Raw genomic sequence first — 18,171 nt, forward strand, 5'->3', positions numbered from 1 at the left:
AGCTATGAGCGATGAACGTGCTTGGGCCGAAGATGATCGTCTAAAAAACGCTGTACGACCAGATGAGCCGGCCCTGTAGGAACGAAAATGCGCGGCGTGTACCAGTAAGCTAGTATTTGGCGCTTTAAGTGCCACATAGGCTTTTCCGCTATTATGGGCTGTTAATGGGCAAATTCTTCTACGAAGCTGCGTCGTTGGGCTAACCCTCAACTAGCCCTAGAAGCAGGACTTTTTCGGCCATCTTCCCGTGCTGCGCACTGCTCGACCGCCGCCGCCGTCTGCACCCAAAGCAATACGCCGCCGCGCCGCCTCCCTCCCAGCCACCATCTCTTTTCGACGCCGCGGAAGAGAAGGCCGTCCGAGAACAAGCCAAGCACCAACAACCCTTTCCCCTTCCGATGGGCGAGCGGCTCGCCGGCGCCGAGAAAGAGGTAACAAACAGAAGAGTCGGCGAGCGAGAACCTGCCGGAGAGGTCTGTCTCTTATTCCGCGTACCTTCGTACTTTCCAGGTGCTCGTGGAGATTGTGAGGTTCACCCAGAAGAACGGCCTGAAGGGGGCCGAGGGGGGATGGAAGGATTTCCTGGCTCTGAACGACAAGAAGTTCGGCGCCTCCGTCAGCGACCCCAAGAAGCGGACCAAGGACGTGCTGCTCGCGTTCCTCGTAACCTTCTCCAAAGATTTTCAGAAGGTAATACTTTGATTCAGAAGGTAAATGTTGCTCTGTTTTATGCATCCGGACCATGGCACTGACAGTTTTAGAGCCTCTGCTTTTGGTTCCAGTACTTTCGCAAATTGGTGAGGCGTCACGCTGAACGGAGAGCTATCGAGCAGTATATGAATGAGTTTTCCGGCAAGATTTCTCCGGAGCAGGTAATGTTCGCCTTCCTGAAGGGTTAATGTGAGCAATTGGGTTGCTGTATTCATGTACTAGTTTTCAAGCATATCAAACATTGTTTGGTGAACCAGTGTATTGATGTATATATTGTGCAAATGCAGAAGCTTGTTCAGTTGACGACAGAGCACCTTGACTACAGGAAAAACTACTACTTCCCATCTTATCAAGAGGTAGGTACAAGCTAACAAACGATGATCCAACATTTTGTGTTTCTTGCACGTTTTTCTGTCGAAATTAGGTTTTAGGCCAGAATAACTTTCATGATTGTTTTGCTTGGATCACATTTTCACATTGGTACTTGTACATCGCGTAGGATTCTTTATACAAAATCCAAAACATATTTATCCCTTGTCTAAGTTGCAAAGCTCAAGACCAATTTACAGTCTCATCTCCTTATTGTACTTTAGTAATTTTAGTGATGTAGTATTAGTATCTTGGACTCTTCATGTACTTGTCTGATAATTAAGGAATATTTCAGCTTCTCCACTACCAAAAATTATTGGCACTATTTATTTGCAGGGGTGGAAAGTAATGCGGATAGGAAAAGTTTCTAGTAGTATGAACTCTGGAGCCATGTTGGCAATTGACTGTGAGATGGTCCTTTGCCACGATGGTACAGAAGCTGTCGTCCGAGTATGTGTTGTAGACAACAAACTGGAGGTAACATATTATTTTGCTAAATAAAGTGTATTTAGATTTGTTTATCCAGTCCCGCTAACATTCATTTTTTCTCAGGTGAAGTTGGATACACTTGTAAATCCCCTGAAAGCTGTTGCAGACTACAGGACACACATCACTGGTGTATCTAAGAAGGATTTAGAAGGAGTCACATGCTCATTAGTTGATATTCAGGTATGTTGTCTGTACAATTATCTTGCATTTTTTTTTATTTCCTTCGTGTGAGTTATATTTGTGTCTCTTTCTTCTGTAGAAATCATTGAAGAAAATCTTGGCCAAAGGAAAGATTTTGGTTGGCCATAGCTTATATAGAGATCTATATGGTAAGGTGTGATTGGATCATGTCTGATCTTCTTGAAGTAGTTATATTCAGTGCTTGTATTGTGTTTGTTAGACATGTTTTTTTCTTCGATAACATTTAACTCAAGGTCCTATTGTTCCTCTCTCTGATTTCAGCTCTGAAGTTTGATTACAGTCGAGTCATTGATACGGCATACATCTTTAAGTATGCGAATTTACCTACCACTTCATCAGCTTCTTTGAACAGCCTTTGCAAGGTATGGTCAGAGGGCACCATATAGCAGTGTTTTCGCTTCTGCTAAATGAGCAACATTTTGCACGCAAGACAAATATAATGACATAAAAGGACTGACTCCTTTGGGATCTCATGCCCCCCTAAACTATCTAGAGTAATGTTTGATTTCAGGATTGCGAGATACTTCCATTCTTTTTTTGGTTTAATTTTTTCTCCCTATTGGTGCCGCAAGCCAGTCCTCTTAGATCTTCAGATAGAAAACCCATGGTATGTATCTATGAATGCTAAATTGTTTACTTATGTTTTGTGCCTGTAGTCTGTTTGTGGGTATTCCGTTCGGGAAGACGGAGAACCACATAACTGCTTGAAGGATGCAGAAGCTGCGATGAATCTAGTTACCGCAAAGCTCAAGCATGGATTTAATGATCCCATCGAAATTGCGGAGAATAGTGTAAGAGTTGAAAGGAAGTTCTTAGTCCTTCCCGTTGTTATTCAAGTTGCTACCTGACTTATGAGTTTTTATTTCTTAGGTACCTGAACCTGACCAGATGAAGTTGCTTGCTCATAGAATTCCAGTCTACCTTCCTTGTCAAGAGTTGCTTAAAATTTTCTCTGGGAATCCCAGCATCGATGAGAAGGTTTTCTCAGAGCTTTTGTTGCTTGTTCGACAAACTTGTATGCATAAATTAGTGATTTATTCCCTTTCCTTTTCAACAGATTGATTCAAGGATTCGAGGCGAGTTTTACTCTACGTGTATTTCTTTTAATGACATAGATGAGGCAGATAAAGCCTTTGATGAATTAGATGGCCAAGAGACTAAGGTGCGTGTGACTTCATAGTTTGGTTCCTTACCGTAGTTTGCTTATTCAACTGAATTTCTGGATTGCACCAGTCTGAATTACTGAAACATGCAGCGGCACACGATTAACCTTTGTACTTTATACTTTTGCTGAAACATTCAGGACTCCAGTGGGCGACTCCAAAAACCGGTACTCCTGAAGCGTGACAATGGAGATGTCGCGGGCTTCTTTGTCCGGAAGATGGTATATGGTTCCCGACTCAGCAATTCTGAAGTTTTGAAGAAGAGGCCACAGCCTATTGAGAACACGGAGCAAAGGAAAGAAGATGTCAATGGGGATAAGCGAAAAAGGCAAAGAACTAGCAAGAAGCATGCGAAGAAAGCAAAGGCACCGGTTATCGAGTGAAGAGCTTCAGGGGAGGGCTGATGCTGAGCTCATCTTGTTACAAATGGATGCTGATCAATTGTATGAGGTGTTGTCAGTGAAGGATTTTGAGATCAGACACGCTGGAAGCACTGGATGTCGAGAGGAACAGTTTTTTCATGACTCAGCAAGCATTTTTGGTGATCTCTAACCTCTAGGTCTTGCCCATCTAGGCGGTTGATAGTTAACCAAGGATCATGAAATGTTGTTCGCATGGAAGGGTTTGCTAACTGACTTAAACTTGAGCATACTTTCAGCTGAATTGATATTGCTGTTTACTGGTAGCATGTGGAGATCCACTAAATTGGAGGTTGGTAACATTTAAAAAAACACTAGCAGGCTATCAGAACTTGGAGGTTGGTGGATTAACTCCTAGGTAATATTGTGGTTGTGTTCAAGGTTCATTAGCAGAATTTTGCATAAGTAGTAAGATTTTCATTATATCGCAAGTGTTCGGTGTTTAGAATATCCTATAAATGAGATTCTTTTTCTTCTCACTGCTCATGAAATGTGGTAAACAACAACCTTTTTTTAAAACAAAACTAGCTAAAACTCGCATTTCTAGAGAAGTTAAATGTTGGTGCATAGCTATAGAGGATTATTTTGTTGCATGTTTTTTTGCAGGTAATGTTGCATGTTGTTTAATGCTTGTGGCATGATACAAAAATATCTCAAAAGATCGAACATACCACTGCCAACTCAAACCTCTATAAGAATATTAACAAAATGAGATAGTGTCTTTCTACGTTTATCCAAGAGAGCAGAAACGAATGCATTGCACATTTCATCTCTGCATTATCTCTCTTAGGTTGAAAACACATCTCTCCCCCGCCACCTTTTTCATAAGAGGTAATATCACCGGGAGTCATAAAACTTGCGCTCAATGTTCAGTTTGGTGCTAAAACTTTAAAAATACGGATTTATGGTCACATAACTTGTCCCCGCGTGCATATACGGTGCTTCCTCTCGTATCCAGCCACATGGCCTGTCCACATGGCGTGCCAGCCCGGTGGAGGCCCACTTGTCAGTGGTTGGGAATGCACAAGGCACTAGGTGACCATAGCACGCTGGATTTTTTACAGAGAACTCCCTCACAATTTATTTAATGCACACAAAGCCCTCAAATATAATGAAAAAAGATGGCACACATGGGGTTCAAACACGGGACCTGTCAATAAAATAGTCCGCCATACATCATTCCATCAGTGCCGATTGACGTTCAACATGATCAACTAAAATTCGTTTATAATCACAAACAGAAGCCCAATGCGAATTGAGTGACAAAAAAGGGTGGCCCAACAGATTCGATCTCTCAACCTCAAGCGTGGACACACTGCAACTAAACGCTACACTAAGTACCAACCAGTGCCTGTAAAGAGAGAAGCCCGATTTTATATATTGTCCACGACCACTACTCGTATTCAGGTTCTTTTTCTCTCAGACCGAATTTTCGATAACCGATCAGTCCCCAGTAAATTTGGCGGTCCCCGGAAAAAATGTTGTCGCCCAAAATTTTGAATTTAAACGACAAAAACTATGTCAAATATAATAACTTTTGTGTGCATACAATATCATAATGACATAGTTAGCTTAGTGGCAGGGGCCGCGATTCTATTCCTTGTATTGTGAAATATATTTTTCTTTATTCATGCTCATTTATAAAAATGGTCTCGAAATGTAACAATGAATTGAACATGCAAACTTCTATATAAGAGAGGAGTTGAGCTGACCACTGTAACATGCGTCACTTTTTTTTTGCTAAATTAAATACATTTAGATGATAAAAAGATTTGAATTCAAAATTCATTTCAAAATTTTGGTAGATAAAAACTGGAATTGCCAAGATATTTTGAAACCCGGATTTTTCCAACCCTCTCGAAAAAAATGGAATAAAAAATTCTCGCTCATGACAAAGTTTTGTACGGTATGGATTAAACATTATACATTTTGAAACAGTTTTCTTAATTGCTTTTTGGTGAAAAAAGGCGAGATTTTCCGGTATCCAGTTTTTACTAGCCGAACCTGGGAAAAACGGAATCTAGGAAGAACTGCGTCTAATATAAAATCAGGTTTACCTCTTTACAGTAAGGAATATGTAGTTGGTGTAGTGGTTTGCTTGTGCATGGATGTACCCGAGGTGTATGGAGTTCAAATCCCTGCGTGTGTACTTATTTTCATTTTTCACACCACCTCATGCTGACAAGTGGGACACACAAAGAGGATTATGCTCAATTAAATTAATTAAATACAGAGCAAGGGTGCTTCTGCAAAGAAAAAAAATGTAGCGAGCTGTTTCGGTCACTAACAATGGGCCGTAGCCGCGCTGGGGTGCCACGTAAGTGCGGGATACGTCTGAATATGACCAAAGTGACCGTATTTGCACAAGAACGCAAGTTGGATGACCATAAATTCGTATTTTTAAAGTTTTAGCATCAAAGTGAACATCGAACACAAGTTCTATGACTCCCAATGATATTACCTCTTTTCATAACAACGTGTTTGGCTACAATGGGGAAATGAATTGGAGTTAACATGTGGGAGTTTGTTAGGGAATTAGGCCTAGGAAGTTGATTTTTAGTCCCAATTCCAAGTTTGGTGTGCGGTGGGAACTACTCCCTCTGTCCCATAATGTAAGACGCTTTTTGATACTACACTAGTGTAAAAAAAAACGTCTTACATTATGGGACGAAGGGAGTAGTAAAGAGAATTTGAGAGTACCCTAAAAAACAGAGAATTTGAGAGGAAGTAGTATTCCTATTTATCTAATGTCCCTTATCAAGTTTCCTAAATAGGCCGTGAATGCTATTTCCTCTCAAATGGCTCACTTATTGTGGCGTACCTGGGAGATGTTTATATAAATATCATTTGGCCCATTGGGGCCTTGTGGCCAGGATTTTTTTTGGTGGCCTAGGTGTTCCTAATTTGAGAGATTTTAACCTTTGCTGGCTTCATGGGGGAAGAGACAATAGCTTACAAATTTGCCAAATCTGCCCACATAACATAGCCACTGATGTCCATGTATTATCCCTAGCAATTACTTCCTCACTTTCGTCCTTGCACTTCAACTTCAAAACCTCCCTCACTTTTCTCCCAAAAATTCTTAAGAGTGTGTATGCTATTTGCCAACATAGTTGATATGTCAAAGTTTGAAGCGTTTTGGATCAAAGCGGAGGGATTTATGGACGCGGTGCAGTTGGCTTTGAACTCAACATCGGAGGCTTAGAATGACTATCTCACACTTCACAACAAGCTGCGAGCCACAGCGGTTAGTCTCCAAAGATGGAGTGCTCGTTGGATTGGGAATGTGAAACTACAAATCTCCATCGCGTTGGAGGTGATAAAACAACTAGATATTGCTATGGATTCTAGGGAACTCTCGGCCACGGAGAGGGACTTGAGGAGATGTTTGAAAAAGAAACTTCTAGGGATGTGTTCTCTCGAGAGAACCATTTCGAGGCAGCGATTGCGCCTGTTGTAGCTGCGCGAGGGAGACGAAAACACGAGGCTCTTCCATCAGCAAGCGAGTCATACACAGAGGAAGAACGCCCTTAGATCGGTGAAACATAATGGCAACATCTATTCTGGTCAGGATGAGGTGGCGTCCGCGGTTGATGCTTACTACGGTGTGGCCTTTGGCATCATGGAGTCACGGAGTTACGCCCTCAATCTTGAGGAGCTTGACCTACCGCAGTTAGACCTATCGCAGCTTGAGGAGCCCTTCACCATGGAGGAAGTGGAAAGCGTGATCAAAGCTATGCCTTCGGATAAGGCACCAGGACCGGATGGGTTTATGGGCTGGTTCTATGCCACTTGCTGGAACATCATAAAACAGGATTTCATGAATGCTATGAACTGCTTCTACAAGGGTGATGTGAGGGAAATGGCCGTAATGTGTTGTAATATGTTCATAATTCGCTTACAGTGGGTTGCGGGAGTGATAGAAACCTAAGCCCGAGTAAGTGGGTTGTTTCGTATGGGATTAAAGGGGACTTTACACTTCATGCTATGGTTGGTTTTACTTAATGATCTTTAATACTCGCAGATATTGGCTAGAGTTTCAACCATAAGTACACGTAATCCAACAACGAAAAGTATGTTACCTTAAGCCACCCCCTCATATAAAACTATAATAATGATTATCAATCTAGTTATCAATTACTTAGGGACAAACCTTTTTCTCATTGTTCTCCAAAAGCTCTACTAAAGCAATTAGCTTTTTTCTTGTAAAACTATCTTTTTATTGATGTATTGTACTCCCTCTGTCCCATAATGTAAGACGTTTAGTGTCAAAAAACATCTTACCTTATGAGACGGAGGGAGTAGTTTCACTTTTAGTTCTAGGAAAAGCAAACATTGGTGTGTGCAGAGTTATATCGGTGGTCGATAGAACTTCGGAAAATATTAATTCTACCTTTATCTCATTATGAGGCTATGAATTATGTAATTGATTACAGTTTGACAAAAGAAGGCTATTCATTAATCAATGTGGATCATAGTCAAGTTTGCACATGGCGGATCTGTTGTGATGCCCTGTCTTACCTAAGGGTAGCGGGGTCTGCTTCCGAGGGAAGCAAATGTCTGATTTAGCATCCATAATTAATCAAGAACACCATGGCGCATGTGTTCCTCATCGCCTCTCGATGAAGAGAGGAAGGCATGTGGCCAAATATTTAATAAGGTTTCGCGCATCCGTGGACGCACAGGCGAGGTTTTCACCCCTCCTTTTTAAAACAATTTCTTTTGAAAAATACTGCAAGATGATGTACAATCTTGGCTTAATAAGATCATGCACGTCATGCACTGATAATGTTTACCTAATGTAGGATGAGGGAAGCATATCCGTAGTTTGAATTGTTTACTGGCGGTACGGCACCGTACGTTGCGTCACACTGCGGTGGGGTCGCTGTGGTCGGTGTACGAAAATAACGGTCAAATCCTCTCGTACCTTTTCATGACTGTATAATGGTTCATTATCTTGGCTGTAAGCCCACAGAATTAGCGTATTAGGTGGGTAAGTAGACAGACTATATGGAGCATATAATGGTGGCTTGCGTAAGCTTCTTGTTTCAAAGAGAGGGGGTGGCGACGGACGACGGATAAGCCACATGAGAGAAAAATCAGACACGACTGATAATGAGCAAAGTCAAATATGAGGACGGGCGATCAGCCGCACTAATCCGCTTCAGTTTTGTGGCCAAAGTTAACTGCAGCTGCCAGTCAATTTGGTTCACTGACTACAAGTGGCAGTCAATTTGGTTCACTCAGTGCATAAAGAGCATAGTTTTAAATAGCGGATTATGTCAAATAGAGCCGGCCCCTTAAACCAGCATAATTTTACTGTATAATTGTACATAAATAATATTTAGCAGACACCCTGCTCAAACAGTTATAGCGAAATTATAGCCAGCTATTAAAAGCTTTTTTTTGAGGGAGCCAATAGACAATTATTCATGTGTTATTTGGTCGCAATGTTTCCTAGGCTCATCTCATTTGTCTTTTAAGTTTGTCATTGGAAAGGAGCAGCGAGAAACCCTTCGTTCGCCCCGCGCCTCTCCCGCAAGAGGTCGGACGAACCCTAGCCGACACCCACCCAGTCCCCCTCCCTCGGCCCATCCACCTCGTCGTCACTAGGAGGCACCGTCGGGAAAAGCCTGGTCAACGTCGGCGGTGGCAGGGATCTCTCTTTCTCCTCTCATGGAGGATCGCGGCACGGGGCGCAGACGCCCAACGAGGACTTTGTGCATGGTGCAGCGCATGGCGGTGGCGACCGACATGCAGTGGTGTGGCGGGCCAGGGGTGCAGCGCCTACGTGGCGGCGAGGCAGACACGCAACGGGGACGGGAGATGATATGGTCATAACTAATAGGTATGCTAATTATTGCATCGGCAGAGATCTTGTTGGGATGAAAGAAAGAAAAGAAAAGGACGTGGCGCATGCAAATTCTGGAAGAGACTTGCTAGATGCAAATCAGCATGAGGACGTGGCCTCACATGCGGTATGGAAAAATAATACTCCTCATTTATGTGCTAATGCAGCATGGAGATCAGTCAAGCATTCTTTTTGTTTCAAAGGAATGCACGCACATATTTTTTGGGATGAAAGGAAGGAGAATTGGTTTGAACGGAAGGAGATCAAGATGTTATCTATCTTTCTATTTTTACCAAGGAAAGAGAAGGATCAGTCTTACACGTGTTCTGTATGGGATCTGTTGTGTTTAAAGGCTGTTGGGTGGGGTCCACCTACACGCATATTACACGAGAAAGAGACGCCACGACCAAAATAAGGAGTCTAGTTTGTTATCTGGTTGGCGAATATTTAATTAGTTAATTCTTTGTTAGTTAGGATAAAAGTAAGAGTCCACATGAGTTTAGCTTTGTTTCTAGGCCGGCTACTACTATAAAGCCAAGTTATGCGTCCCATGTAATGCAGGTTATATTTTGATATGAAATAGACAGATGTGTTTTCAGGGGTAGACACCCGTATCAAGTTTTTGAGGTAGCTTTAGAAAACCTCTTTGTTGCGATTTCTGTGTGGAAATTGTTTTGCGCGTGAGGTGCTGTCGTCCAGATTGTTTCTCTCGTGCTGAGCCGCAAGGTTCAAACCCTCTACTTCGTGTACATCACGTGCGCGGGCGAGAGATTACTGCTACTGAAGGTGGAGTACCGTGAAAGATCGGGCCGCAATAACAGATCGGATCTCGCCATCGAGGTTCGGTGAATATCAGTTGGTATTCAGAGCAAAGGTTGTTCACGGTACAATATTTTTCTTCGAGTTCTATTGAATTTTTTATCATGAGGAAAGATTGTAGCTCGCAAATGATGATGTCGGTGGAAAAGGATCCATTGCGTGCCTTGCCGTGGTACCAATGCTTTATGCGCGTGCATGTCGGGCCGGCGAGTTGTGCAACTTTGATGAATTGTTATTCGAGTATGAATTTAGTAAGTAAGACTATGGTTGATGCTTTGAACCTGTTGTTGATTGAACATCCAGAACCTTACGAGCTTTGGTGGAAGGACAGGTTTGTCAATATCATGCATCGAATCGAGGTACGGTTTACTCTATGCGGATATGGTGATCGGGTCATGTGTGATGTGCTTCCTGTGCACATGCATACATGTTCGATACTGCTAGGAAAACCATGGACAGATAAAAGGCAGTTGACATATCATTCGGTTGGTGAATTTTCTTTTGTTCATGGCGGACAGTACGTACCACTTGAGTCGTACACATCAGAGAACTATATGGCTGATCGTCGAAAGCGAGATATTGCTCAAGCTGCATCAGAAGTGAACACAAAGAAGGTTGAAGCCGCTGAAATTTTTATGGACATTGTTCCGTCTGTAAATAAAAGTACTACAGAAGAGAACGAACCGAAACCGAGGACGGTTTTGCTTCAAGGGGGAGAGGATGATATGGTCATAACTAATAGGTGAGAGGTGTAGCGACGGGTGGCTCAGGCGGCTCTCTTTATTTGGTAGCTGTGATGCCCCGATTCGGACCTAGGGATCGGGTCTCGTCGCGCTTGTCCTGGAGACCTCGTGATGGCATGGGGGAGCTGCAGAGCGAAAGCTCCGCGCTTTGTCGCCGACAACGGTGACGCCCCAATCCGGATCTGGGGATCTGGTCTCATCGCGCTTGTCCTGGAAACCCTGTGGTTGCATGGGGGAGTGGCGGAGCAAATGCTTCGCACTTTACGCCGATGACAACGACGCTCGTAGACGATGCTCTCTTCCCACTGATGTTGTCGTGGTGCTCCTTTCCGTGCCAAGGCTTCGAGCGAAGACCCTTGTCCGTCCTGGACTTGGCAGCGGTGACGCTTATAGCCGTTCTCTGTCCTGAGGGTGTTGTCATGGAGGTTAGGTGTTATCGGACGTAGCGTGACGTTGTACACCGTCTTCCTTTGTACTCTTTCGGTAATGTCGCTTGAGTTCTGCGTTATCATGCGATTGGTGTTGTACGAGAGCTACGTGACCATTTTGTATCTGTCTAGACGTGTACTTTTTTCAATTGTTGCTTTATATAAAACGGGGCAAAAGCCAATTTTAAGAGAGTCCATAAAGTCATTCTATACGACCGAAACAACTTAATTATATATAGCCTGTACTTGTAGGCACGGAGACATTCACACATGCATATACAGGTGAGCTAATGACAACTCATACAATTTGACCAAACATTGATCCCAGTTTGCAAATGTCAATTTTCTTAAAAAGCAAAGTACTACCTTCGTCCATGATTATTTGTCACAGAAATAGATAAAAATAGATGCATGTAGAATTAAAATACATCTGCATATATTCATTTCTCTAACAAATATTTTCGGACAAAGGGACTAGAAACATCCATTTTTCAACAAATATTTTCGGACGGAGGAACTTGTGTATATAATTGTTGATACAATCCCTTTTTTTAATCATTTTTTGGGTTGTGCAAACCAAAAGGAAAGTAAAGAGGAAAGGTTTCACAACACTCTGCTTGGGAAACAGGTCAATTACTCGGGGCGTTCTGTCATTGTTATGGGTCATTCGCTTTCATTACATCAACGTGAATTACATTTAAAGATAGCAATAAAGCTTTTTCAGCTATTTGTTATTCGTGTTTTTTTCTTTGCGGGTGGAAGGGATATTTATTTCATCAGTCAGGACCTAGGTCCTTCTTACACAGTTCAGAGACTGTAATTCGTGATTTAATCACAAAACGCGTCGCTTCTAATGTCAGGATTGCTAAGTGGCAAGTTCACGGGTGAGACAGATAGTACTGCATGTGTGGTTACAGGTGGTAACAGAGAGCTTCCCGCTGTATGCGGTTGCTTTCCTGAGGTTTCTTTACATTCGCTACGCAACGGTACGTACTGTACTGTCTAAAGCTCACATGTTAGGACAGGACACAGCTCTTCCTTCTGAAGAACGCCGGCAGCTAGAAGGCGAGGAAGAAGCGCTTGTTCCTGCTCCTGCGGCCTATGGAGTCGGCGGCGACGAGGTTCTTGGCGATGAGCTTCTGCGCCTGCCGGCTCTTGATCTCCACCCTCATGCTCTCCGTCTTCCCCATCTGCTCGTACGCCGCCGCCGCCGCCGCCTTCTTCCCCGCCCCCTTCTTCCCGCCGCCGGCCCTCATCTTGGACCTCAGCCCGTCCACCAGCCTCCCCAGCTGCCCCATCATCACCATCGACGGATCCTCCTTCGCACAGGTATGATTCCCTACAAGAAAAACGAAAAATAAACAAGTTGCCAGTTGCTGAACTAGCTGAATTCTACCGGCAACGGCGGGACAAGCTGGTACTAGACATGGATAACAGAAACAAGATGGTACCTATCTGAGCAGGAAGAGGCAGCAGATCAAATCAAAGTAGCTGGCGCAAAGGGATATAGAACTGGAGAGGAGAACATAGGTGGGCACCCGTGGTGGTTACATATATAGAACCATGCAACGGGAAAGCCGGCGAGGCGACGTAGTCACAGAAAACGACCTGAAATGGCTCTAGCTCTTGATTGGAGGGAAAAGACGGGCAGACAGACACAAACACACACCGGCCGTTGAGTTGACGAGATGAATAATGACCACTGATCAATGGGAAATGAAACCGGCGCGAGGAATAATATCCTGGATTGCGTAGGGAATATGGATGGTGCAGCTAGCCGCTTCACCAGCCCTACAAAGCGCTATAACCACGTCGTACCGTCGCAACCACGCACTGTGCCGGCCGGTGTGAGGCGTATGCAGCGTTCAGACTTGGGAGAGATCAGCCGATGAACGGCAGCTCGATGGCTTCTTTGGTATCCAGGCAAATCTGCGAGGATCGGTTGATCTCTCTCTGCACGAGACAGTGACGCGCGGCCATTATTTTCTCTTCGGTTTGAAAATGGGAGGGGTTGATTGGATGGGAGCGAGGATGCCGTGTGGCGGGTCAAAACAGGAGGATGCAGACGCCTGTGACTGTGGATGATGTTGGCCGTCCTTGGACAAGTGTGCTCGGGCCCTTGTATGTGGCGCCTACTCGCAAGGGTATGGTACGTGCGCGCCATTTGTCAACTTCCTGCTGTTTCTTTCTCCGATCTGAAGTTTGATTACAATCGACAATCGAGTCGTTGATACGTGTACATTTTAAGTATGCAAAAAAAAAAAATTACCTACGTCTGCATCAGCTTCTATGAACAAATTTCAGTGGGAGAAGACGTTCCCGTCGACGACGAGACGCCTACAGTGACTTCGTAAATCTTAAGATGATATGCCGGCTCAGTCTCTCGGAGGTGCTCATAGGGATAGGGTGTGCGTGTGTGCGTTCATGGGGTAAGTGTATGCGTGTGTATATGAGCGCTTGTGTCTGTACTGATGCTAAAAAAACAAATTTTGCCTTCCGCCCCGCCTCTACTCTTTCCCTAATACATGTATGTGGAGCATATACACATTTCCAACTTTTACAGAAATGATTGTAGCATTTTTTTTAGGGAAGGCCATTATGGCTTGCTTTATTAATTGTTTAGAGGCAGTACATCGTCCACAAGTACCTGGACTAGGTAGCTCGGTGGCTCCTCAGTCCATCTAACAGAAGTCTTATTACAATAAGAAAATTGAGCAAGCACATGCGCTGCTTTATTAAGCGTACGAGAACAATGCTTAAAGATGACCTTCCCGATCGAAGTAGATACATCCAGGCATTCCGCAAAGATTGCAGCTGCCGCATCCCCCCATATGGGTTGTCCGTCACAATAATTTATCACCACTTGTGAGTCTGATTCTGCTTCCACCCGAGGGAATCCCAAAGAGTTAGCAAATGTGAGCCCGTCCCTCATTGCCATAGCTTCAGCCATCGTTGCATCAGCAGCATAGTCTAAGTAGATGCAATGTGCAACAAGGAAGTTACCTTTCCCGTCCCTAATCACAGCCGCGGTTGCCCCTCTTCCTTCATCTGGATAGAAGGCCGCATCAACATTTAGTTTCACATACCCAATATCTGGCTTCATCCACCCCAGTTGCTTGGTCCCTGATCTAGGTAGAGAAGCTTCATAAAAATTATTTGCAATTGCCAACACCGAAGTATGCCATCACGTCGTATCCACCACAAGTATCAGCATGCCACCAAAAGGACTTGCTTTACCGATAGGTTCGTTTTGATCGCAAGCATCATCTCTGGCTGAAGGAGTAAGTGCTCCAGGACTACCGATCCCGATCGATCGATCCGCAAAGCATCCTGAATAATGCTAGTCATACCGAGTCGCTCCCAGAGTTCTCTTGCATTGACACATTCAAACAAGAGATGGCAGATATCTTCTGCTGCTTGATGGCAAACAGGACAAGCTCCATTCCCTCCCACATGCCTGTTAACGAGAATCGACTTTAAAGGGATTATTCCATGTAATGCCCTCCATCCAAAAATCTGAATTTTACGAGGAACTTTTTGCTTCCATAGCATTCTCCATGCTGCCGGTGCTGCAGACCCTCCTGGACGACCCGAGTACATTTAGGCCTTGTTTCTATTAAAGCCAAATTACCGAGTACATTTAGGCCTTGTTTGGATACGCTGGTTTAGCCGAACTGGTTTTCAGTAAACCCGTCTAAGAGTCTAACAAACTAAAACCATGTTCGGGCCTTCCAACAAAGAGGGACGACGAGCCGCCAGGAAGTGCTCGTCGTGGCAGCAGGCAAATGGCTGCAACGAATCAGAGATCCGGAAGCTGCCGTCCGGCCAAATTTTGGGAAAATGGCCACCAGCTTTGGAAGGCCACGAGCCCACGGGAGAGAAAAGAAAACCATTTTTTCCTTGGTCAACCGGTCTCCAAACAAGGAAGTAGATAAACCGGTTTCACGCTTTCCTAAGCCGAACAAAGTTTTCCTTAAACTGATTGTGTGGAGAAAAAGTAGTAATACCGATTTAGCAAAAAAATCAGCTTAACATTTGTTTTTCCTAAAACCCGATGCTAATACTCTTGTCAGAACCCGAGCGAGGTAGGAGAGAGAGGTTTTGTGCAACACTAATTACATTGATACAACGAGTTACACGTATATATAGATACAACGCTCAACTAACTCACACAAGGATTAGCCGTAAGGATAGGTCAGCACTAACACCACTAACAACACTTCCTATACAAGCATAGCTAACAAATCTCAATCCAAACAATCACTTAACTTTGGCGGGTTTCCTAATTAGAAGGCATACAAGACTGGACGACTATCAGGGTTGAACGTGGCCCTGTGGAGAGTTAAAAATGGGAAATACTTTATATCACACGTCTGATCCACACAATTCGTCAGACCGATCCATTGCCGTTGATGATTATTTGATCGCATGGCCAGAGATCCCTCAAAATCTCCTTCCAAAAACCGTTTTTCACGCACCATAATGCCACGACTCCCCTAATCTCGCTAATTCCCCCTCTCCACAAAAAAAATCCCCTAATCTCGCTAGCCCAATGGAATCAGGTGTTCCATTTAAAAAAAAAGCAGTTCTTGCAACGAACTCTCATTCTGCTCGTCGTGGATGCGCCCACTCGCCGTACTCTCCTACACCCCGCCGGCCGGCCTCACTTTCGTTTTGCTCCCCGTCATTGCGGCTGCTGCCTATCTCCCGTGCGCTTCGTTCCGCCCCAATCGCGGAACCTCCCAGATCCACTGTGCCCCTCTGCGCCCCCCACCCCCTTGCCCCCACTCCTGATCCAAAGCACGGCATGGCTTCTCTACTCTATCTCTATGATGCGACATCCATCTCCAAGGAAGCAGCACTCTCTTGCCGCGGTTCCCACGGTGGGGTCGATGGGAAGTCCGTCTATGTTCTTAGCCCCGCACGATCCGCGTATCACATCCTCAACTGGCTAGGCGACCATGCATCTACATTCTGATCTGTTTCAAAACTGAAACCCTTGTAATGAAATTATATGATCTAGTAATTTCCTAATTCAATTGTGCTACTGATTGATTGTATTTTGTTCTAATTGATTTAGATCTATATTATATGTCATGTCTCAGGTTTAGTGTGAGAAAACTAGATGCATTATAATGCAATTTATTTGCACATCACATAATTATGCATCCAAATGTTGGTGGCAATAATTGATGTTCACTAATCTGAGAAACATACGCTTCCACATGGTATTAGTTATGTTGTGGTAGCAATAAATCGATGCTTCTAATATACATGCTTCTATTCTCATAATAAAAATAACATCGATTATTCCTAATCATCATATATTTGTTTCTTCAGTCTACACATTTTTGCTTCAACTGACTCATGCTTCTACTTTTATTAGCATGGCATTTTTAGTTGTCGAAAGCATTGATGCACCTAAATCTTGTTGGCAAGAACGAATTTTGGATTTCAACTTTGAATGCTTCTATGACGACTCATATACGCTGTGAAAGCATCAATTCCATTCGACTAGAAAATTGCTTCTACTCATCAACCAAAAATCAGCTCATTTTGTTTGTCGACAGGCATATTTTGAATGGTCTATGCTTCATAAGAAGATTAGTTATGTCGAGTTTGTATTGTTTGTTAACTTTTCTCATCAATTACCAAGCATAACTTCAACCATTACCAAGAATGCTTCATTCTTCCTCACATTTTTATTTCCAACGGGTCGTGCTTCTATTGCTTCATACATATATAAGCTTTTATTGTAAAGCCGTTTTGCTGCATATTGTGATATAAGTACATTCTTCCTTTACCTGGCATGTTTTAGGTTATTTATCTTTCTATATATGGTTAATTAATTTGTGTTGCTAGCACTACCAATGTAACTATGCTTCACTTTTATTTCACATGTGCACCAATAGTTGTGAAATTTTGCATCACCATTGTTATTGTGTGTTCCTTATTGTCCATACATTTTCCATGAACCATGTGCGCTTCAACCACTGCGAGCATACCGTCCTCTGGTAAACTTTCAATGTACTAATATTCTTCTTATCATGATAAATTTTCCATTGCAAGTGTGTGTCTCCTTGTTTCTTAATAGTTTTCAACATGCAGACATTGTGCTACAGGTGACTGCAACCATGCTTTGTTTCTGCAATATGCCAACAAGGCCACATTGACGTAGAGTGTGATGTGAATAAGAGGAAATCGTCATCCGCCGATGTTTGCTATGTTGGCAACATGGATCTTGCATTGTGTGGAATGCTTACCATTCAGCAGGCATTGTAATGTCGGCTGGGTGAAAGTGAAAATAGTATATGTAGTAATGTTTCTTTTTTTATTAAACAAGAGATTTGTAGTTTTTTTATTCATACTGAGTGGATTTGTTCCAATTCTTCTTATTTCTTGTTGGGCTTCCACACCTGCTTTTTTGCTATTAAGATGTTCCATCTCGCTACAAAGTGATGCTTCTAAAGCACTAACGAATGTATTCATCGAACAAAAAGTTTCCTGCCATGCAAACAGTTTGTTCACATCACACTAGAAAATGATGCTTATGTGTATCAAGAAGAATTCTTCCGTGGTACAAAATCATGTTGCCATAAGTGAAAAAACTGAACAGAAAGTTTTCGGCCATGTGAACAGTTTTGTGCATCAAGAAGACTGCTTCCGTGGTACAAAAATCATGTTGCCATAAGTGAAGAAACACATATTTAAAAAGAACTTAATTAATTGCTAAATTTAATCATACACAAAAAAGGAATTTGAAGACATTCCAGGAAGCAATTTTAGGATTTGAAGCAGTTTTAGGAAGCAAATTATTTGAAGCAGTTTCAGAAAGCACAAGGATATGATGAAGTAGTTTTAGGAAGCAAATTGTGGTTGTGAGGTTACGATTAGGAGGCAGCTAGATTTACGGGAGCAATTAACAGGAAATAAGAATTTAATAAGGAAACTAATCAGACGGCTATGAGGGATTCTAAT

General features: G+C 43.2%; 2 protein-coding genes across 2 annotated transcripts; one reads left to right on the forward strand and one right to left on the reverse strand.

Annotated features, from left to right (window-relative positions):
- Nucleotides 1–398: 398 nt before the first annotated feature.
- Nucleotides 399–3,831, forward strand: LOC123190761 (small RNA degrading nuclease 1; the record flags this gene model as incomplete). Its single annotated transcript, XM_044603471.1, is given in 12 exon segments — nucleotides 399–431; nucleotides 511–690; nucleotides 783–872; nucleotides 999–1,067; nucleotides 1,417–1,557; nucleotides 1,633–1,749; nucleotides 1,829–1,898; nucleotides 2,032–2,132; nucleotides 2,427–2,561; nucleotides 2,641–2,748; nucleotides 2,828–2,932; nucleotides 3,074–3,831. Coding segments are annotated over 12 exon segments (1,392 nt in total). The 3' UTR covers nucleotides 3,317–3,831.
- Nucleotides 3,832–12,003: 8,172 nt separating this feature from the next.
- On the reverse strand, nucleotides 12,004–12,933 carry LOC123186339 (uncharacterized). Its single transcript, XM_044598116.1, has 2 exons — nucleotides 12,645–12,933; nucleotides 12,004–12,532 (listed from the first exon to the last, which is right to left on the reverse strand). Exon 2 carries the CDS (start codon nucleotides 12,498–12,500, stop codon nucleotides 12,252–12,254), a length of 249 nt encoding a protein of 82 aa, XP_044454051.1. The 5' UTR covers nucleotides 12,501–12,532; nucleotides 12,645–12,933; the 3' UTR covers nucleotides 12,004–12,251.
- Between the last annotated feature and the right edge of the window lie 5,238 nt (nucleotides 12,934–18,171).

This window comes from Triticum aestivum, chromosome 2A (genome assembly GCF_018294505.1).
Source record: "Triticum aestivum cultivar Chinese Spring chromosome 2A, IWGSC CS RefSeq v2.1, whole genome shotgun sequence".
In the NCBI taxonomy this organism is placed as follows: domain Eukaryota; kingdom Viridiplantae; phylum Streptophyta; class Magnoliopsida; order Poales; family Poaceae; genus Triticum; species Triticum aestivum.

Bases quoted from the DNA above. Each gene is read 5' to 3' on its own strand.
- LOC123186339 (XM_044598116.1), bottom strand. From the start codon at position 12,500: ATGGTGATGATGGGGCAGCTGGGGAGGCTGGTGGACGGGCTGAGGTCC.